This window comes from Hoplias malabaricus, chromosome 18 (genome assembly GCF_029633855.1).
Source record: "Hoplias malabaricus isolate fHopMal1 chromosome 18, fHopMal1.hap1, whole genome shotgun sequence".
Classification (NCBI taxonomy): Eukaryota; Metazoa; Chordata; class Actinopteri; order Characiformes; family Erythrinidae; genus Hoplias; species Hoplias malabaricus.
Window position 1 is genome coordinate 35,628,761 of NC_089817.1, and position 16,906 is coordinate 35,645,666.

The 16,906-nt window shown below is 46.0% G+C and overlaps 1 protein-coding gene across 1 annotated transcript; it reads right to left on the reverse strand.

Annotated features, from left to right (window-relative positions):
- Window positions 1–433: 433 nt before the first annotated feature.
- wnt11 (wingless-type MMTV integration site family, member 11) lies at window positions 434–15,933 on the reverse strand. The gene is made up of 6 exons (XM_066650351.1): window positions 15,622–15,933; window positions 12,579–12,790; window positions 9,830–10,056; window positions 7,555–7,835; window positions 6,566–6,858; window positions 434–1,121 (listed from the first exon to the last, which is right to left on the reverse strand). The coding sequence occupies exons 2-6, from the start codon at window positions 12,659–12,661 to the stop codon at window positions 947–949; spliced, it is 1,059 nt and encodes a 352-aa protein (XP_066506448.1). The 5' UTR covers window positions 12,662–12,790; window positions 15,622–15,933; the 3' UTR covers window positions 434–946.
- Between the last annotated feature and the right edge of the window lie 973 nt (window positions 15,934–16,906).

Below are 16,906 nucleotides of genomic sequence, written 5' to 3' on the forward strand. Positions count from 1 at the left end.
CTGTGTGTGTGTGTCTGTGTGTGGAGTAGAGCTCCGGCCGTCTGTGTGTGGAGTAGAGCTCAGGCCGTCTGTGTGTGTGTGTCTGTGTGTGGAGTAGAGCTCAGGCCGTCTGTGAGTGTGTGTCTGTGTGTGGAGTAGAGCTCCGGCCGTCTGTGTGTGGAGTAGAGCTCAGGCCGTCTCTGTGTGTGTGTCTGTGCGTGGAGTAGAGCTCAGGCCGTCTGTGTGTGTGTGTCTGTGTGTGGAGTAGAGCTCCGGCCGTCTGTGTGTGGAGTAGAGCTCAGGCCGTCTGTGTGTGTGTGTCTGTGTGTGGAGTAGAGCTCAGGCCGTCTGTGTGTGTGTGTCTGTGTGTGGAGTAGAGCTCAGGCCGTCTGTGTGTGTGTGTCTGTGTGTGGAGTAGAGCTCAGGCCGTCTGTGAGTGTGTGTCTGTGTGTGGAGTAGAGCTCCGGCCGTCTGTGTGTGGAGTAGAGCTCAGGCCGTCTCTGTGTGTGTGTCTGTGCGTGGAGTAGAGCTCAGGCCGTCTGTGTGTGTGTGTCTGTGTGTGGAGTAGAGCTCAGGCCGTCTGTGTGTGTGTGTCTGTGTGTGGAGTAGAGCTCAGGCCGTCTGTGTGTGTGTGTCTGTGTGTGGAGTAGAGCTCAGGCCGTCTGTGTGTGTGTGTCTGTGTGTGGAGTAGAGCTCCGGTTGTGTCTGTGTGTGTGTCTGTGTGTGAAGCTGGGGAGCGAGGGGCAGAATTCCCGGCGCAGAACTCTAGATTAAATCTACAGCCGGTTGAGTGAGAAGACCCAGGGCCGTCCGAGACAAACGTCCTGCCCCAGAGCCCCGGGAAAGTTAGGAGTGGGCACGGAAACCAGAGTCGAGGGCCAGCTGTGGGGTAATCGTGGTTATTTTCTTCGTTATTTTCTTCTGAAACTTGGCTGTAAAACGCTGGAGGTCCGAGATCTGAAGCAAATCATTTGCAGACGTATTTCTCCACCATCTTCTCACACTTCTTGCAGGTGACGTAGCAGCACCAGTGATATTTACAGTGGCAGCGCTCCACCACTTTCTCGTTGTACGGGTTATAGCCCCGACCACAGCACATCAGGTCACAGCTGTCACTGCCGCTGGACGTCTTGTTACACTGCCTGGAAACGAGAGAGAGAGAGACAGAGAGAGAGAGAGAGAGAGAGAGAGACAGGGAGAGAGAGAGAGAGAGAGAGAGAGACAGAGAGAGAGAGAGAGAGAGAGAGAGACACACAGAGAGAGAGAGAGACACAGAGAGAGAGAGAGAGAGAGAGAGAGAATGGTTCAATATTAATTATTCAAAGGCGTGACTTCTAGCGTGAGGCCTGTGCCGTTAGGGTTTTGTATCATCTCCAGAGAAAAGCACGTCTGGAGCAGCTGCACATGAGTCTAAACGTATGCTTCTGTGTACTACGTAGGTCCTACATCATACTCTTCCTAGAAATGTAACTATGTCACCACACCCAATGCCAACAGTCCGCCGGAGAGGTGTAACCCCCCACCCCCAGGAGCCTTGTTCTTTGAAGCGATGGCGCTCCGTTTGAGTCGATCTGGGATCCAGAACCGATCATCAGCAGCAGCACCTGACCTCAACCATGTTCAGCTGGCTGCCATCAGATCCTCACAGCAATGTTCCAGCAGCTATAAAAGTATAACCTTATCCCAGAACAAATAACGCGCTCCATGAATGACCTTGGTTTGTTGGTCGTTGTTGTGTTTCCCATCACTGTCGGGTCACACAGGGAACTGTAGAAAGACTATGGTCCCGCGGACTGTAGAGTGTAGAGGGGGTGGTACGTTTTGAAACAATGTTCACGTCAAAATCCAGGAAGATATTTTTTTTTAATCAATTATACAGGCCCTTTAATACACAGCAATAATCCCACCACTGGAGGAACGGCCCGGGGGTCATAAACCTGTCATAAAACGAGCTCCAGACTCGAGGGGGAAAAAACACCGCGAAAACCAGACTCAGAAAATCATTCCCGAGAATCTAGCACCTCTTCACAATGTACACTAAACCCAGCAATGCCCAGCGAAACCCCCGCCACAGTAAAAGTCCCCAGCTGCTGTTAAACCCTCAGCACGGAGGCTCTATAAAATCCATTTAAGAGGCGTGTGATTTGTGTCCGGGGAACTTTTCTGCCTGGGCTTTCAGTCGAGGAGCTGGACGTTCTGCAGGAGCTCGGTTTAAAGCCTCAGGAGAAAAACGCCATCATAAATCACACTCCAGCCTGAGTGCATTGTTTTATAATTGTGTGGCGTTAATGGCCTGAGTGCTGGGGAGGGGGAGGGGGTCAATGCTGAGAGAAACAGAGAGACAGTAGATGGCTACTGGGAGCAGAGAAAGAGAGCGGAGATGAGGAATTAGTGTGAGATGAGGGGTGGCTGCTGGGATAGAGAGGAGAACAAAGTGTGGTGGGGGAGAGAGAGACAGAATGAGAGAGGGTGAGAAGTGTGTGTGAGAGACAGATGAGTGTGTGTGAGAAGGAGAGAAAGAGATGTGAAGAATGTGGTTATTTAAAACCGAAGCTATTACTGAAGCTAAGTGTCTCCCAGGCGCGCGACTGCGGAGAGAGAAGCGGCCACAGGCTGAAAATGAGCCGGGCGTTTAGCTTTAGCCGGAATTAGCAAGATGCTCCATTAGCTGAACTGAATGAGGCGCTAGAGTCAGAGAGATTACAAATTAAAAGTTCATTATTTTTACTACAATTAGCTGCAGAGCTACAGTCGGTGACGTTAGAAGTAAAATACTGCACTGAACTGTGGAGACGTTACACCGACTGGAATTAGCAAAGCGCTACAGTCACTGGAATAATAGCAACATCCTTTAATAAAAATACTATAAAAAATGAATATTAACATGATAATTCTACTAAAATATATTTATCTACTAATAAATATCTACTAAAATATGATATTATTCCCACAAAACACCACATATCATATGGACCTCCTATTTTGTAGGGAATAAATCCGGTCAGTCGTTCTAGGCCTTAAATTAGCCCCAAAATATTCGTTAAAATTTGCTGGTTTTTATTTTTGTTTTATTTATTTATTTATTTATTTATTTATTGTGTCTTATTTGGTCCAAACACAACCCCTAATGAACATATATTTTCAGACTTATTATTTTTCAAATTAATTTAAATATAGACAGACCTTTTTATGGACATCTTTTCAACTTTTATTTTTCGACGGAATAAAATAATTATATAAAATAATAATAATATTAATAATAATAATAATAATTATAAAAAGACATGTCTAGACAAGTCCTGTTTTTAACTTTCTCAACATGATTTTGATGGGAGGGCTATTATTTGTTTCATCATTTGTTTGTAATTATTTGTAAACTGCTTTACTCTTTGGGACATTGGGATTGGGGGGGGGGGGTCTTCAACATGGCCCCCTCAACATCAGCTTTTAGGTGGATATTAGGACCACATCGCAAGGCAAGGACACACTCTAGACAGGGCAGCACACACTCACCCAGTCACTCTCACACTCACCCCTGTGGACAGTTTCACACACACCTACCACCTCCCAGCGAGCCCCCCCAGGGAGACCCACACAGACACAGGGAGAACACGGCACACTCCTCACTTGACAGTGACCCGAGGAGAGGATCCCACCCAGGACCCCGAGGCCCTGCAGTGCCACCATGCTGTCCATAAACTAACTTAAGCTGGGGCTAAATTTATCTTCAGGCTTTATCTGCACTCACTGAGAACCTGACAACAGCTTAAAAGCCCGGAGCAGCTGCACACGAGCCATGCACCGTGCCGACAGAGGGTTTCAAAGCCCCCACCGGCACTTGGCTGTGGCATGAGATCCTGACGTGAGCTGTGATTATCAGGGCCTGGCCTCGCTAAAGTCATCAGATCCTCACAGCAATGTTCCAGCATCCAGTACAAAGCTTCCACAGAAGTGTAGAGACTTTATTATTACGACCGCAAAAGAACGAGGAGAAGTCAGAACAGTAAGTGCCCTAAAGCTGCTGGTGATACCGTGGTGCCAAAGACCCCCAGAGAGAGACCCCCGGACTGTGACACATGGCTCTGTTGACAGTGTGTAACGATTAGAAAAGGAAAGTCTGTCTGTGACAGCGAGGGGCTATATTTACGATGTTTATCTGAACGTGTCGCATGACGCACAGCACGACTTTAGTATATCTCTGAGAAAACAGCCAGGAGTGACCTTCTACAGGAACTACACCTTCCAGACTATGACCTACACCCTCCAGACTCCAGACCAAGACCTACTCATTCTAGGCTCCAGAACAAGACCTACTCACTCCAGACTCCAGAACAAGACCTACTCACTCCAGACTCCAGAACAAGACCTACACCCTCCAGACTCCAGAACAAGACCTACTCACTCCAGACTCCAGAACAAGACCTACACCCTCCAGACTCCAGAACAAGACCTACTCACTCCAGACTCCAGAACAAGACCTACTCACTCCAGACTCCAGACCAAGACCTACTCACTCCAGACTCCAGCACAAGACCTACTCACTCCAGACTCCAGACCAAGACCTACACCCTCCAGACTCCAGACCAAGACCTACACCCTCCAGACTCCAGACCAACACCTACACCCTCCAGACTCCAGACCAACACCTACAACCTCCAGACTCCAGATCAAGACCTACACCCTCCAGACTCCAGAAAAAGACCTACTCACTCTAGACTCCAGACCAACACCTACACCCTCCAGACTCTAGACCAACACCTACACCCTCCAGACTGAGACCTACACCCTCCAGACTCCAGACCAAGACCTACACTCTTCAGACTCCAGACCAACACCTACACCCTCCAGACCAACACCTACAACCTCCAGACTCCAGACCAACACCTACACCATCCAGACTCCAGACCAAAACCTACACTGTCCAGACTCCAGACCAACACCTACACCCTCCAGCCTCCAGACCAACACCTACACCGTCCAGACTCCAGACCAACACCTACACCCTCCAGACTAGAACCTACACCCTCCAGACTCCAGACCTAAACCCTCCAGACTCCAGACCAAGACTTACTTACTCCAGATCAAGACCTACACTCTCCAGACTCCAGACCAAGACCTACACCCTCTTCTGTGGAGGCGTTACTCTAGATCTAGTTGAAACATTGCTGTACTAACATTGTAAGTACTAACATTGGATGAATAGCTCTGGATCCCACACCATACCGGATCAGCATCAGTCAGTGTTTTCTCGTCATACAGCTGCGCAGATCTGCTGGTCGTGTAGCTGAGATTCCGGAGGCCTGCAGGTCAGTGAGTAGGCCTCTATCTGCTACACTTACCCTTCACTACTGATGCAAAGACGGTTGCTGGAGTTAACCAGCTTAAAGTATTAAAGTATGTCTACAAAATCCAGTATTTTAACAATCTTAAATATTTTAAAAATCTGCATAAATTAGAGTTTAAACCACTTCAAAACTGCTGTAAAAATGTAATCATATAATCAGCAGTAAATCAGAGCATCCTGAGCCGTCCAGACTCGCAGCACTGAGCTGTAAACAGATCGGCAGCTCAGATAAGGCAGATAATTACAGCCATAAATCTGTGACCTCACCCTTCCAGCATCTCCCACTGAATTCTTCAAGCATATTCTACAAATAGTATTTTAGTACATTTTTGGTGTAATTTCTTTCATTTTAAAGACAATAAAATACTGCAAATCCCCTCTTTTATAGAGCACTCATTTCTGTTACAGTCTGTATAATCTCTACCAAATAACCCTAAACCTCAGTGGGACGCACTGGAGCACCATGCCCAATGCCAAGTGTAGGCCAGAGAGATGTAACTCCCCCAGCACTGGGCTGTGGAACTGTGGAACTGTGTTCTCTGGAATGATGGAGCTCCATCCTGTGTCTATGGAATGAACTGGGATCCAGAACTTACCCAACATTACTATCTGACCTCACTAATATTTATATGAAGCTGAGTGCCATCAAATCCTCAAAGCAATGGTCCAAAATCTCTATCGCATTCCCAGATGAGTAGAGTGTTTATACCTGTATACATTAACACCTGTACAGGTAAACCCTCATTATAAACACTTCTACATGTAAACCTTTGATATTGACACTTATACAGGTGTCAACCCTTGGTATTACCACCTGTACAGGTGTTGATGAGTTTTATCACTTGTACAGGTAACCTCTCACCATTTACCACCTGTACAAATAACCCCTCACTGTAACACTTGTACAGGTAAAACTTTGGTATAAACACTTGAACAAGTGACCCCCTGTGATTGACATATATACATGTAACCCCTCATTATTTACACCTGTACAGGTAAAACCTTGGTATTAACACCTGGGTAAGTAATCCCTCCATATTCCCTGAATCGATGACCCCTCAGAATGAACACCTATGTAGATAATCGCTCATAATTAACACCTGTACAGGTAAGCTCTCTGTACTGACACCTGTAAAAGGGACACCTCCATTACCTGGACAGGATATCCCTCAGAATTAACACATATACAGGTAATGCTGCAGTATAAACACCTGTTCAGGTAAGCAGTATTGGAGTACTGACCTCTCCTGAGTGCCGACCGAGCCCAGTTTCTCATTCTTGGTGCAGAAGTCAGGTGAGCTCTGCAGGTAAACCAGCTCATTCTCCCTCACCGGACGAACGTCTATGTCTTTGGGCACCAGCTGTTTCCGCGTCCCCATTGGCCGATGGACCACCTTGGTGGCTGACAGGTATTTGGCCTTTAGGTCCAGGGCAATCTCCTTCAGGTCCTGTAGGCCTCTCCAGCAGGTTCGAATGGAGCAGGAGCCAGAGACACCATGACATTTACACTTCATCACCAGGGCATCCTTTAGAGCCTGCGAAGGGAGGGGGAGGTGGAATTCAGGTGAGATGCAGGTGAGTGTAACGGGTGATGGTTATTGTATCAGGTGTGTTTCAGTGTGAATATTATGAGTGTTTTGTTTTTCACTCAAACTCACAATATCATCGGTTTCTTGAGAGGTTTAGGGAAACAATCCATGTTTATTGTAACAGGTGAATTTATGTTTTACAGGTAAGCTTCAGGTGAATTTTATTACCATGTTACCTTAATTTATTGTAGTCCAGGTAAGTTTAAGCATAATGCTTTTCTGCGTAATGAGTTCCTGATGAGCTTTATTTTGACAGGTGAGTTCCAGGTAAGCTTCAGGTGAGCTAAATTACCCATCATCCCTTTTACTGTTGTTCAGGTAAAGGGCATCATAACATGTGAGCTTCATGTAAGTATTATTGTAACAGCTTAGATTCAGGTGAGTTTTAATTTAACAGGTGAGTTCCAGTTTCAGATACCGATCGCCCCAATCTACTCTTGTGAAGGTAAGTCAGAGCATAAGAGGTGAGCTTCAGGTGAGGTTTATTTTAACAGAGCTTCAAGAGTTTTATTGTGACAGGTGAGGTCCAGGTAACATTCAGGTGAGCTATATCACCTGTCACCCGTTTCATTGTTGTGTTCCAACTGAGTTTTATTGTAACAGCAGAGCTTACCAGGTAAGGCCCAGGTGAGCTGTATTTACCTGTCGTCCCACTTCGCTGTTGTGCAGATGCATCAGTTTGTTAGCGGTGGAGCCTGTCTTTTTCTTCATCTTCATGGGGGCATCTGAAAACTTGGAGCCCATCAAGAGGCCGTAGTGCAGGTTGTCCGCACAGCCACCCCACCTGTACCCAGGCTCAGGTATCTCACCTGGGATCGGCCCGCAGGTGCACAGCCTCAGCTCTCCGCTCGTGCACGCTCGCGCAATAGTGTGACTGATCGCAGCTGCAGACAGAGCGTACACAAACGCAGACTCTCTCGTCCCTGAGAGAGAGAGAGAGAGAGAGAGAGAGAGAGAGCGATGTTATTTTAATTAATAATTAATTATACAAATATAATAAAACTTTTTTTCAAAGAAACAATGACATGTCTTTAACATCTTTACTCTGATCAACTCATTTCAGGATGCGAATAATAACTTATTCATTCACTCACTCACATGCAAATTCAAATCCTCATTCACTCACTCACACACTCACTCCCTCACACAATCCCTCACTCACTCACACACTCACTCCCTCACACAATCCCTCACTCACTCACACACTCACTCACTCACTCACTCACTCCCTCACACACTCAGTCCCTCACACACTCACACACTCACTCACACACTCACTCCCTCACACACTCACTCCCTCACACAATCCCTCACTCACTCACACACTCACTCCCTCACACAATCCCTCACTAACTCACACACTCACTCACTCACTCACACACTCACTCACTCCCTCACACACTCACTCACTCACACACTCACTCACTCACTCACACACTCACTCACTCACTCACTCACACACTCACTCACTCACTCACTCCCTCACACACTCACTCACTCACTCACTCCCTCACACTATCACTCAATTATACTCACATTAACACGTTCACACATATTCTCACACATTAACTTTCATTCCATCTTATACACAATCACTGATTCACTCATACTCATGTACATTCAATCAATCACTCACTCATACATATTTATTCACTCACTCACTAATTCACTCAAGCATACACATTCACACATTCACTCACTTTTACTCAAATTCACTCACTCAACACTCACTCAAACTTACAAATATTTATTCACTCACATATTCACACATTCACTCACACACTCAGTTATTTAGTGTAATACATACCCATTCATTCACTCATACTCACACATTCATTCACTCAAACATACATATTCACACAATCACTCACTCATGTATATACTCACACTCACTCATTCACTCACAAATGTTTACATATTTGTTCAAGGTTTTGACGGGACCGAGTTCAGAGCCCCCCCCCCCCAGTAGAGTCAGTCCTGAGTTTAAAGGGTTAAACGGGTGTGAAGGGTTAAACGTCCGCGGCGGTGGTGATGAAGGCGTTAAAGTGACCACCCACCCGTCCCCGCCGTCCTCAGTGGGCTCCATTCAGTGCAGGGACCTGTTTAATTGTCCAGGGTCAGGGTTTACGAGGAGGGCCGGGCTTTAACGGCTTTTAAATTCATCCCAGGATAAAAGCCTTCATCTTCCCGAGCTCCTCTCCGGCTCCGTTTGATGAGGAGTGTGAAGGGTCCTTGTTTTCCGGGACAATGGAAGCCTTTCTGTCCACAGACAGAGAAGTTTAACCCTTTAGTGGGTTATTATCGCGGTTTACGGCTCTACTCCAGGGTCATTACACTCAGATTTAAGGCAGAGCTGACTTTGAAGAAGATGCTGGAACATTTGCTGTGAGAATTTGATGGCATTATGCCACATTAACAGTACTGCTGTAGCATCATTAGGTCTGGATCCTGGATGTTGGATGCTGCTGGATGCGCAATCACTCCAGAGCACACCGCTCTACAGCACCACAGCTTTGGAGACTCTAAAGTGTCCGTAGGTGTGAGTGTGAGAGTGAATGTGTGTGTGTGTGTGTCGCCCTGTGAAGGACTGGCGCCCCCTCCAGGGCGTGTTCCTGCCTTGTGTCCAGTGATTCCGGGTAGACTCCGGACCCACCGCCGCCCTGAACTGGATAAGAGTTCAACTCTGTGAATCATTGGACAACAGCGACTCCCAGACGCTGGAAGAATCGATTCTTTGAGCCGACTCCTCTGCACTGTTCCGCGACAACAGCAAACAGTTTTTATTTCTTTGAGATCTGAAAAGTGTGAAACACTCATAGTTCTTCAAATGATTCATTTTATTTAGCTCTTTCCTTGCCTTGTTTTCCTCGTAGTTGTTCATCATTAATTACTGAAGTACTGCCGAATAAACACTCACCTCTCTCCAGGTCGGGGAGGTACTTGGGAGCCTCGATGGAGGAGCAGTTCCAGCGCATGTCGACGAAGGTTTTCTGGCAGGTTTTCTTCACCTCTCTGGCGGCCTGGATGATGGTGTGCATGAGCTCCAGGTTGGTGCGGCACAGCTGCACCTGAGAGGACACCAGCCCCTGCATGGTCTTACACTGCTGCGTCTTGTTGACGTGCTCCGCGGTGGAGGACAAAGACCTGCGTCAGGAGACAGAGAGCACGCGGCGGTCAGGGTCAGACAACACACTGCACTCAGTCAGGAGTGTGTTCCTGTGTCCCACTGTGTATCTACAGCAAAGGAAACGTGAAGCGTCTACAAACTGTGAACGTCGTTACTGAGATCCTACAGACGGGTCATAAATAAACGGACAGCCTGGTTTTAGAACGTACAAAAATGCACAGGATAATAAAGGAAAGTTGTAATTAGCCGTTCGGAAATATGGGATGGAAGGGAATGGAGGTTCCATATGGTTTCGATACGTTTCATGTCACGAAATAAAACAAAAAATACATTTATTTCCCCCAAAAATTCCCATCTGCAGCCGCAGCTACAACTCAGACGACGTTTCATCACAGAGAGTGTGTTTTCTCTGAACCTTCGCCAGAGGTAATTTAGCAGAGGAGCTATTCCTCTGTGTGTGTGTGTGTGTGTGTGTTAGCTGAACACACTCTCAAACGAACAAACACTGAAACGTCTCAGAGTGGAGAGATCCATCAGGATTAACCCCCGAACGGAAAGAAGAATGGATCAGACACCGGTCTCCAGCGGAGGACTTGGACCTTATTAAACCCCCAGTGAAAACACAGATAAACACAGTCATCCCTCCGTATCCGGGACCTCCTCAGACACCGACGTCTGCAGATGCTGCAGTCCCTGATGTAAAACGGAGGGTTGTTTGCGTATAAACTCTCTCTAAGTCCCTGACCGTCCCTGACACAGCGGAGACGCTGGGAATGTCTGTGTACTGCGCTGTTTAGAGAACAAAGACCTGAGCAAACTGTCTGCACATGTTCAGCGCAGACGCAGCCAATGCAAACGGACCACGCAGACCACACCCAACCAACCAGACCATCACAGCACAGACACGGCTCACCCAGCGAGAGGCGGACGGTCACTGCCTCACTGACTTGTGCACTATTCCCAGGTTCCGCCATTTTGTATCAGTGTCCAAAACATAGAGGACAACTTTCTGTGCCCTCAAACAATCCCACAATGCACTGTAATTATTAGTGTACACTAGTGGATAGTGGATACCCATAATGCACTGCGGTGTTGGGTAAAAACCCATATGAGGTCATGTGTGAAATTGTTCACTACCCTCCTGACCTCAGTTCACTGCAGTAGTGCACTATATAGTGAGTAATATAAGGAATAGTGAACAGGGAGCCATTTCGAATACAGCAGGGGGCGCTATATATCACTTCACTTGCGTGGATTCAGTGCCACAAATTCAAGCTCTGCTTTCTGGAACGTCTTGGAATTTTCCGTGAACACGGAGCGCTGACCGTACGGAGGATAATGAGAGTTCATTGTTTTAAAACAAACAAATAAACAATAAACGGTCACCGCTCAGTCACCAGTCACTCACGTGAATCACATTCACTTCAACAGTGATCCCAGTCCGAGAGAAAACCGTGTCTCTCCAGAACGCTGCCTCCTCAGCGCGGGAGTGGGTTACGGCTTTTTTTTTTAAACCACAGAAACAACAGGAAAATAACAGTTTGAAATTTAAGACGATTGAACAACGTCCGTCACGGCTTTGTTTGAGTTTTGTCTCAACTTTTATAAAAACAAACAAACAAAGGCCAAACCCCTATAAACAGGATCTAGAAGCAGCTGTGTGTGTGTGTGTGTGTGTGCGTGATTGATCCTGGATGGTATTTTTGGTGTTTCACACACACACACACACACACACACACTTCAGTATTCGTGAGAATCAGTGAGTGTCTCTTGGCCTTGGGTCTGTTTCGGATTAGGGCTGTGACTCTGGCCCCTGATAATCTGTCTCTCTCACACACACACACACACACACACACACACACACACACACACACACAAACACACACAGGCAGGTGTTAATGGCAGTGTGTTTTATGTGTTCCACTCTGAACCGTAAGCACTTGTTCCTCACAAACTCCGTCAGAAACAAACGCTGGGGTCAGAAAACACAAACCAGCTTTAAACACACGGAGCTTTAAGGCCCTTCCGCCCCCTGAACTACACTTTATTTCTTCACTGATTCAGTCTGAGTTTACACCGAGAGAGAATCTGTATCACAGCCAGCCGTCACAAGTACATAGTGCGGGGCTCATTTGCATATTGCTCTGTTGTGATATGAATAATGTAAATGATCACAGTTCTATGTTCTCCACCGCAGATGTTTATTAATGAGAGGTTCGTTTGTAGAAGCCAGTTTTCTGGAATGTGAAAACATTTTTATAAGCTAGGGTTAATTTGCATATCAAAGTGTATCATAGCGATATCAAAGGTCAAATTTGTGATTGAACTGATATTAATTAAGAAAATGACACTCCTCGCAGCCCGAGCGTTTATAACAGTGACTTGTGTTTATAACATTGTTATTATACAGTTTTTAAGAGTGATATACTACTCATTTGCATATTGTTAATTACCGGCTGAAGTTAATGTCGGTGATGAATAAACAGCACACAGTAGAGCTCTGCTGTAAACACTCATTATTTTAAGGCGGGACACTTACAGCCATCGGATCCCTTCGGCTCGGCGAGACAGGCTCAGGAGCGAGAGAACGGAGAGAAAGAGAAGGAGCAATACACTCTTCATTCTGCTCAGTCAGAGATAAAACACACACACACACACACACAGACAGTCACACACACGCTCGGGCCTCGGCAGCTTCTTCAGCGACGATTAAAGGCCAAAGGCCATGACACCAGCGCCTCACCTCCACCGCTGCGAGAGAAAAGAGAGAGAAACACTTACAAACAACTCAAAGAGCATCAAAAGACACTTCAAAGCACTTTAAAAGAAGAGATCTGAGACGAAATGAACTTTGTTTAAACGCGTTCATCTCCAAAAGTGTGACTCTGCAGACGGAGGAAAACCGTTCTGGAGCGTTTCTATTGGCCGTTCGTCCTGAGATTCACACACAGTGTGAGGGGCAGCGGTAAACGTCCCTCTGTGTGAATATCACCAGATTATTGATCTGTTTCTAAACGTTTCAGACTTTATTTCTCTCTCAGGATGAAGTCGTTCCAGACGCAGGTGAATGATCAGATAATAATCGAGCGTTCGCTGAGAAACAGACTGGATTTAAAGGCTTTAATATAATTTTTGTGTCAACACAGAGCTCAGTTCACACCACGGCGCTTCATTAACTCTCACATTTACAGCGGGGATCTCTCCCTGAGCTGAGACAAAGGAGACGTCCTCGTTACACACTTCTCATTTACACAGGGCCTTTCTGCTTGTGTCCTTCAATAAAAACACATTTAAACCACTTCTCTTCACGTGACCAGGGGCTGAAGCACAGTCTCGGTGTAAACCACTGCTCAGTGTTCGTCCGCGAGGCTTTAGATCAAACCTTTTTATAAAAACCTGCTGAAAGAGAGCAGTCTGTGAATAAAGCACAGTTTTAAACTGAGTTTGAAATGAGTCTAGGGCAAATATTCAATATGTTTCATGTTCAGAATAAAACTAGAACCACAGACTTAGAGGAGAACTGTAACAAAAATGATATTTTCAAGTTTAATTTGAATCTAATCACCACCCACTCTTTACAAAGCTTTTATTGTATTTTACAAACGTGTTGAAGCAGTAAACACAAGCTCAGTGAGGTTTAAATCTGAGCTACTACTGGATTAAAGCAGCACAGGAGACGGAGGGAGAACTGAGGGTGTGAGACGGTATGAGGATCTTTTTTAGAGAGAAGTCCACGCTGGTTCCTGTCGTTATGAACGTGTCGTGTGTTTGTGGTGCTGTACTGAGCCTTAAAGCTTTTCAGAACGAATTTAACTCAAAGGAAGCTCTTCCTGCTCCGAGCTTCATTTATAAAATCACACCGAGGTGAAGCCGAGGCTGGGACATGCTGCAGATGAACTGAATGATGTTGTGGTGCCCACAGAATGAGTCTAAACCCCTGAGAACAGTCAAGAGATGATCACACTGTCCTCTGCAGCACGCCTCGAGGAGCCGCTACACATCGGACAAGTAAAGGAGTAAACGCCTACATTTAATCTCTGACTGAACTCCAGCACGGCGCCTAAACACCAGAAATTACAGCCCAGTCGCTGCAGCCGGGGAGAGCCAAACCGCCTCGGAAACGCTGGAAAAAGCAGATAAGAGCGGGGTTTTACGCTTAAAAATCACGTTTAAAAAGATAAAACCAGGCCTAACATCGTGTGACATCATAGACCTCACTGTTTCCACGACAGAGAGGCAACACGACTCAGACCTGGTGTAAAACGGAAGAGTGTGTCTCTGAAAAAACAATTTAAAAAGGTTATTAATATTAAATTAATTTAAAGGAATTTATCTGCGGCAGGGATTTGTGACATCACAGAGGACAGGGGTAAAATGACCAGGGGCTGGCGTCTATAGGAAAGAAATGACACGTGTAACTGTAAAAATCTGATGAATTTAGTACTAAACCTAAAATAAAGCATTGAAAAGGAGTAAAACTAAGATTAAAGTCCATGTTTCTGAGGAGCGCAGCGTCAAAGACGACGGTACATTTATATTTAACCCTTTATCTGTGTCAGACGCCCCTGGCCTCATGTGAAATCAGGGCAGAATCGACACGTGCCGCAGCTGAAGCAGTTTTAAAAACTCAGCCTGAGCCCATCACACACTTTCCACATCATTTCACGGGATTCTGAGGAAAACGGCCCACGACTGGCTTCAAATTGAAAAGTGAAGGGGGTTCAATCGGCATTAAGCCTTTTTTCTGTGGCGTAAACTTTAACTTTAACACGTTTCCCTCGCTCACTTCTCACTGGACATTTACCGTCGTTTAATCAGCGCCGGGCCTTTCTCTGTGACACGGCGCTCTGACCTCTTATGAAACGGGGCAGAGTGAGGCCCGCTGTGTGTGTGTGTGTGTGTGTGTGTGTGTGTAGAGTCAGAGCCCGTTTCAAACACTGAAAATTACCCCGGGGCAAAGACAGAAGGGTAGAGCTGGGGTTAAATTGATATGAACTCATATTTAAAGAGTAAAAGAGAGAGTGCACAGCTCTGAGATAAAGCCCCGCTGTGGACCTCCACCCTCTGAGGGTTTTAAAGGAGACACAGCTCTGATCCCGAGGTGGAGATTTGCACTGTTTATTCATTTCTGATGTTTATTTAAGAAAGAGTTTAATGTTTAAAAGCCCTTTCATTGCATTAACAAAGAAATAAGAGAAAAACTAAGCTTCACCTGCTTTTCCTCCACACACTCTGCCCCTAAAACTGCAGCTCAACACCAACAGCTCTTTAATTCAGTGTCAGAAACATCAAGCCTTCACTTCTGAGGGATATTTAACACTAAATTCCTCAACACACTGCGTTCACACTGCCCTCCAACCCTCCTTTTAACAGAGAGAGAGAGAGAGAGAGAGAGAGACAGGTCTCATTCCCCTTTCAGAAGAGCGCAGAAAATTCAAACAAATAATTAACAATGAACTGATCAACGCCGTGAAATAAAACTGTTTCCTAAACGTAGAAGCGAAAGAATAAAACAGAGAAAAGTCACAGAAAAAGGGAGAGAAGGGCAGAAAGAAAGAGAAGGACACACTTTTCTCGCTCACCTTTAGAAAAGTGCAGCGAACTCAGGAGCAGACTCCAGCAGCGGGGAAATCCGCACTAATCCGGGAAGAATAAAGACGTGCTCTCGCGTTAATCCAGCTCCAGAAAAACTCCGCACGAACAAGAATGGAGAGAAGCGAAAGAAAACATGGTGTGGAGGAGTCCAGGAACGAGGGATGAGCTTTCTCTCTCTCTTTTCTCTCTGTCTTTTTCCTCCCTCTGTCCTTCCTCTGCGCTGTGGAATGGAATGCCGCACTGCCTCGCGCTCTGGCTCGAGAGGGAGAGAGTGTGTGAGTGTGAGTGTGTGTCGAGTATGTGTTGGGTGCTCGCGAGAGAGAGAGAGTGTGTGAGCGAGCGTATGTGCAGCCCCTATATGTGCCCGCGCTCCGCTTTGATCCTGCGCCCTGACGTCAGGCCTCATTAGCATATCAAAGCGGACGGTGCGCTCGTCGCAGTGTTGTCTGTTTTTTGCAGATGTTTTTATTTCTTTGTGTGTTTTCAGACGCTTTAAAGTTCAGAAATTAAGTTTGGTTTTATACATTAACTTTATATATTTCCACCTGTGATTATCCCCGGGGTCATTTAGGTTTAAATTAAAACAAAATAAACACACACACACACACACTCACACCAGTAAAACTACATGTGAGTTACTGCACACACACACACTCACATACACACACACACACACCAGTAAAACTACATGTGAGTTACTGCACACACACACACTCACATACACACACACACACACCAGTAAAACTACATGTGAGTTACTGCACACACACACACTCACATACACACACACACACACCAGTAAAACTACATGTGAGTTACTGCACACACACACACTCACATACACACACACACACACCAGTAAAACTACATGTGAGTTACTGCACACACACACACTCACATACACACACACACACACCAGTAAAACTACATGTGAGTTACTGCACACACACACACTCACATACACACACACACACACCAGTAAAACTACATGTGAGTTACTGCACACACACACACTCACATACACACACACACACACCAGTAAAACTACATGTGAGTTACTGCACACACACACACTCACATACACACACACACACACCAGTAAAACTACATGTGAGTTACTGCACACACACACACTCACATACACACACACACACACCAGTAAAACTACATGTGAGTTACTGCACACACACACACTCACATACACACACACTCACACCAGTAAAACTACATGTGAGTTACTGCACACACACACACTCACATACACACACACAC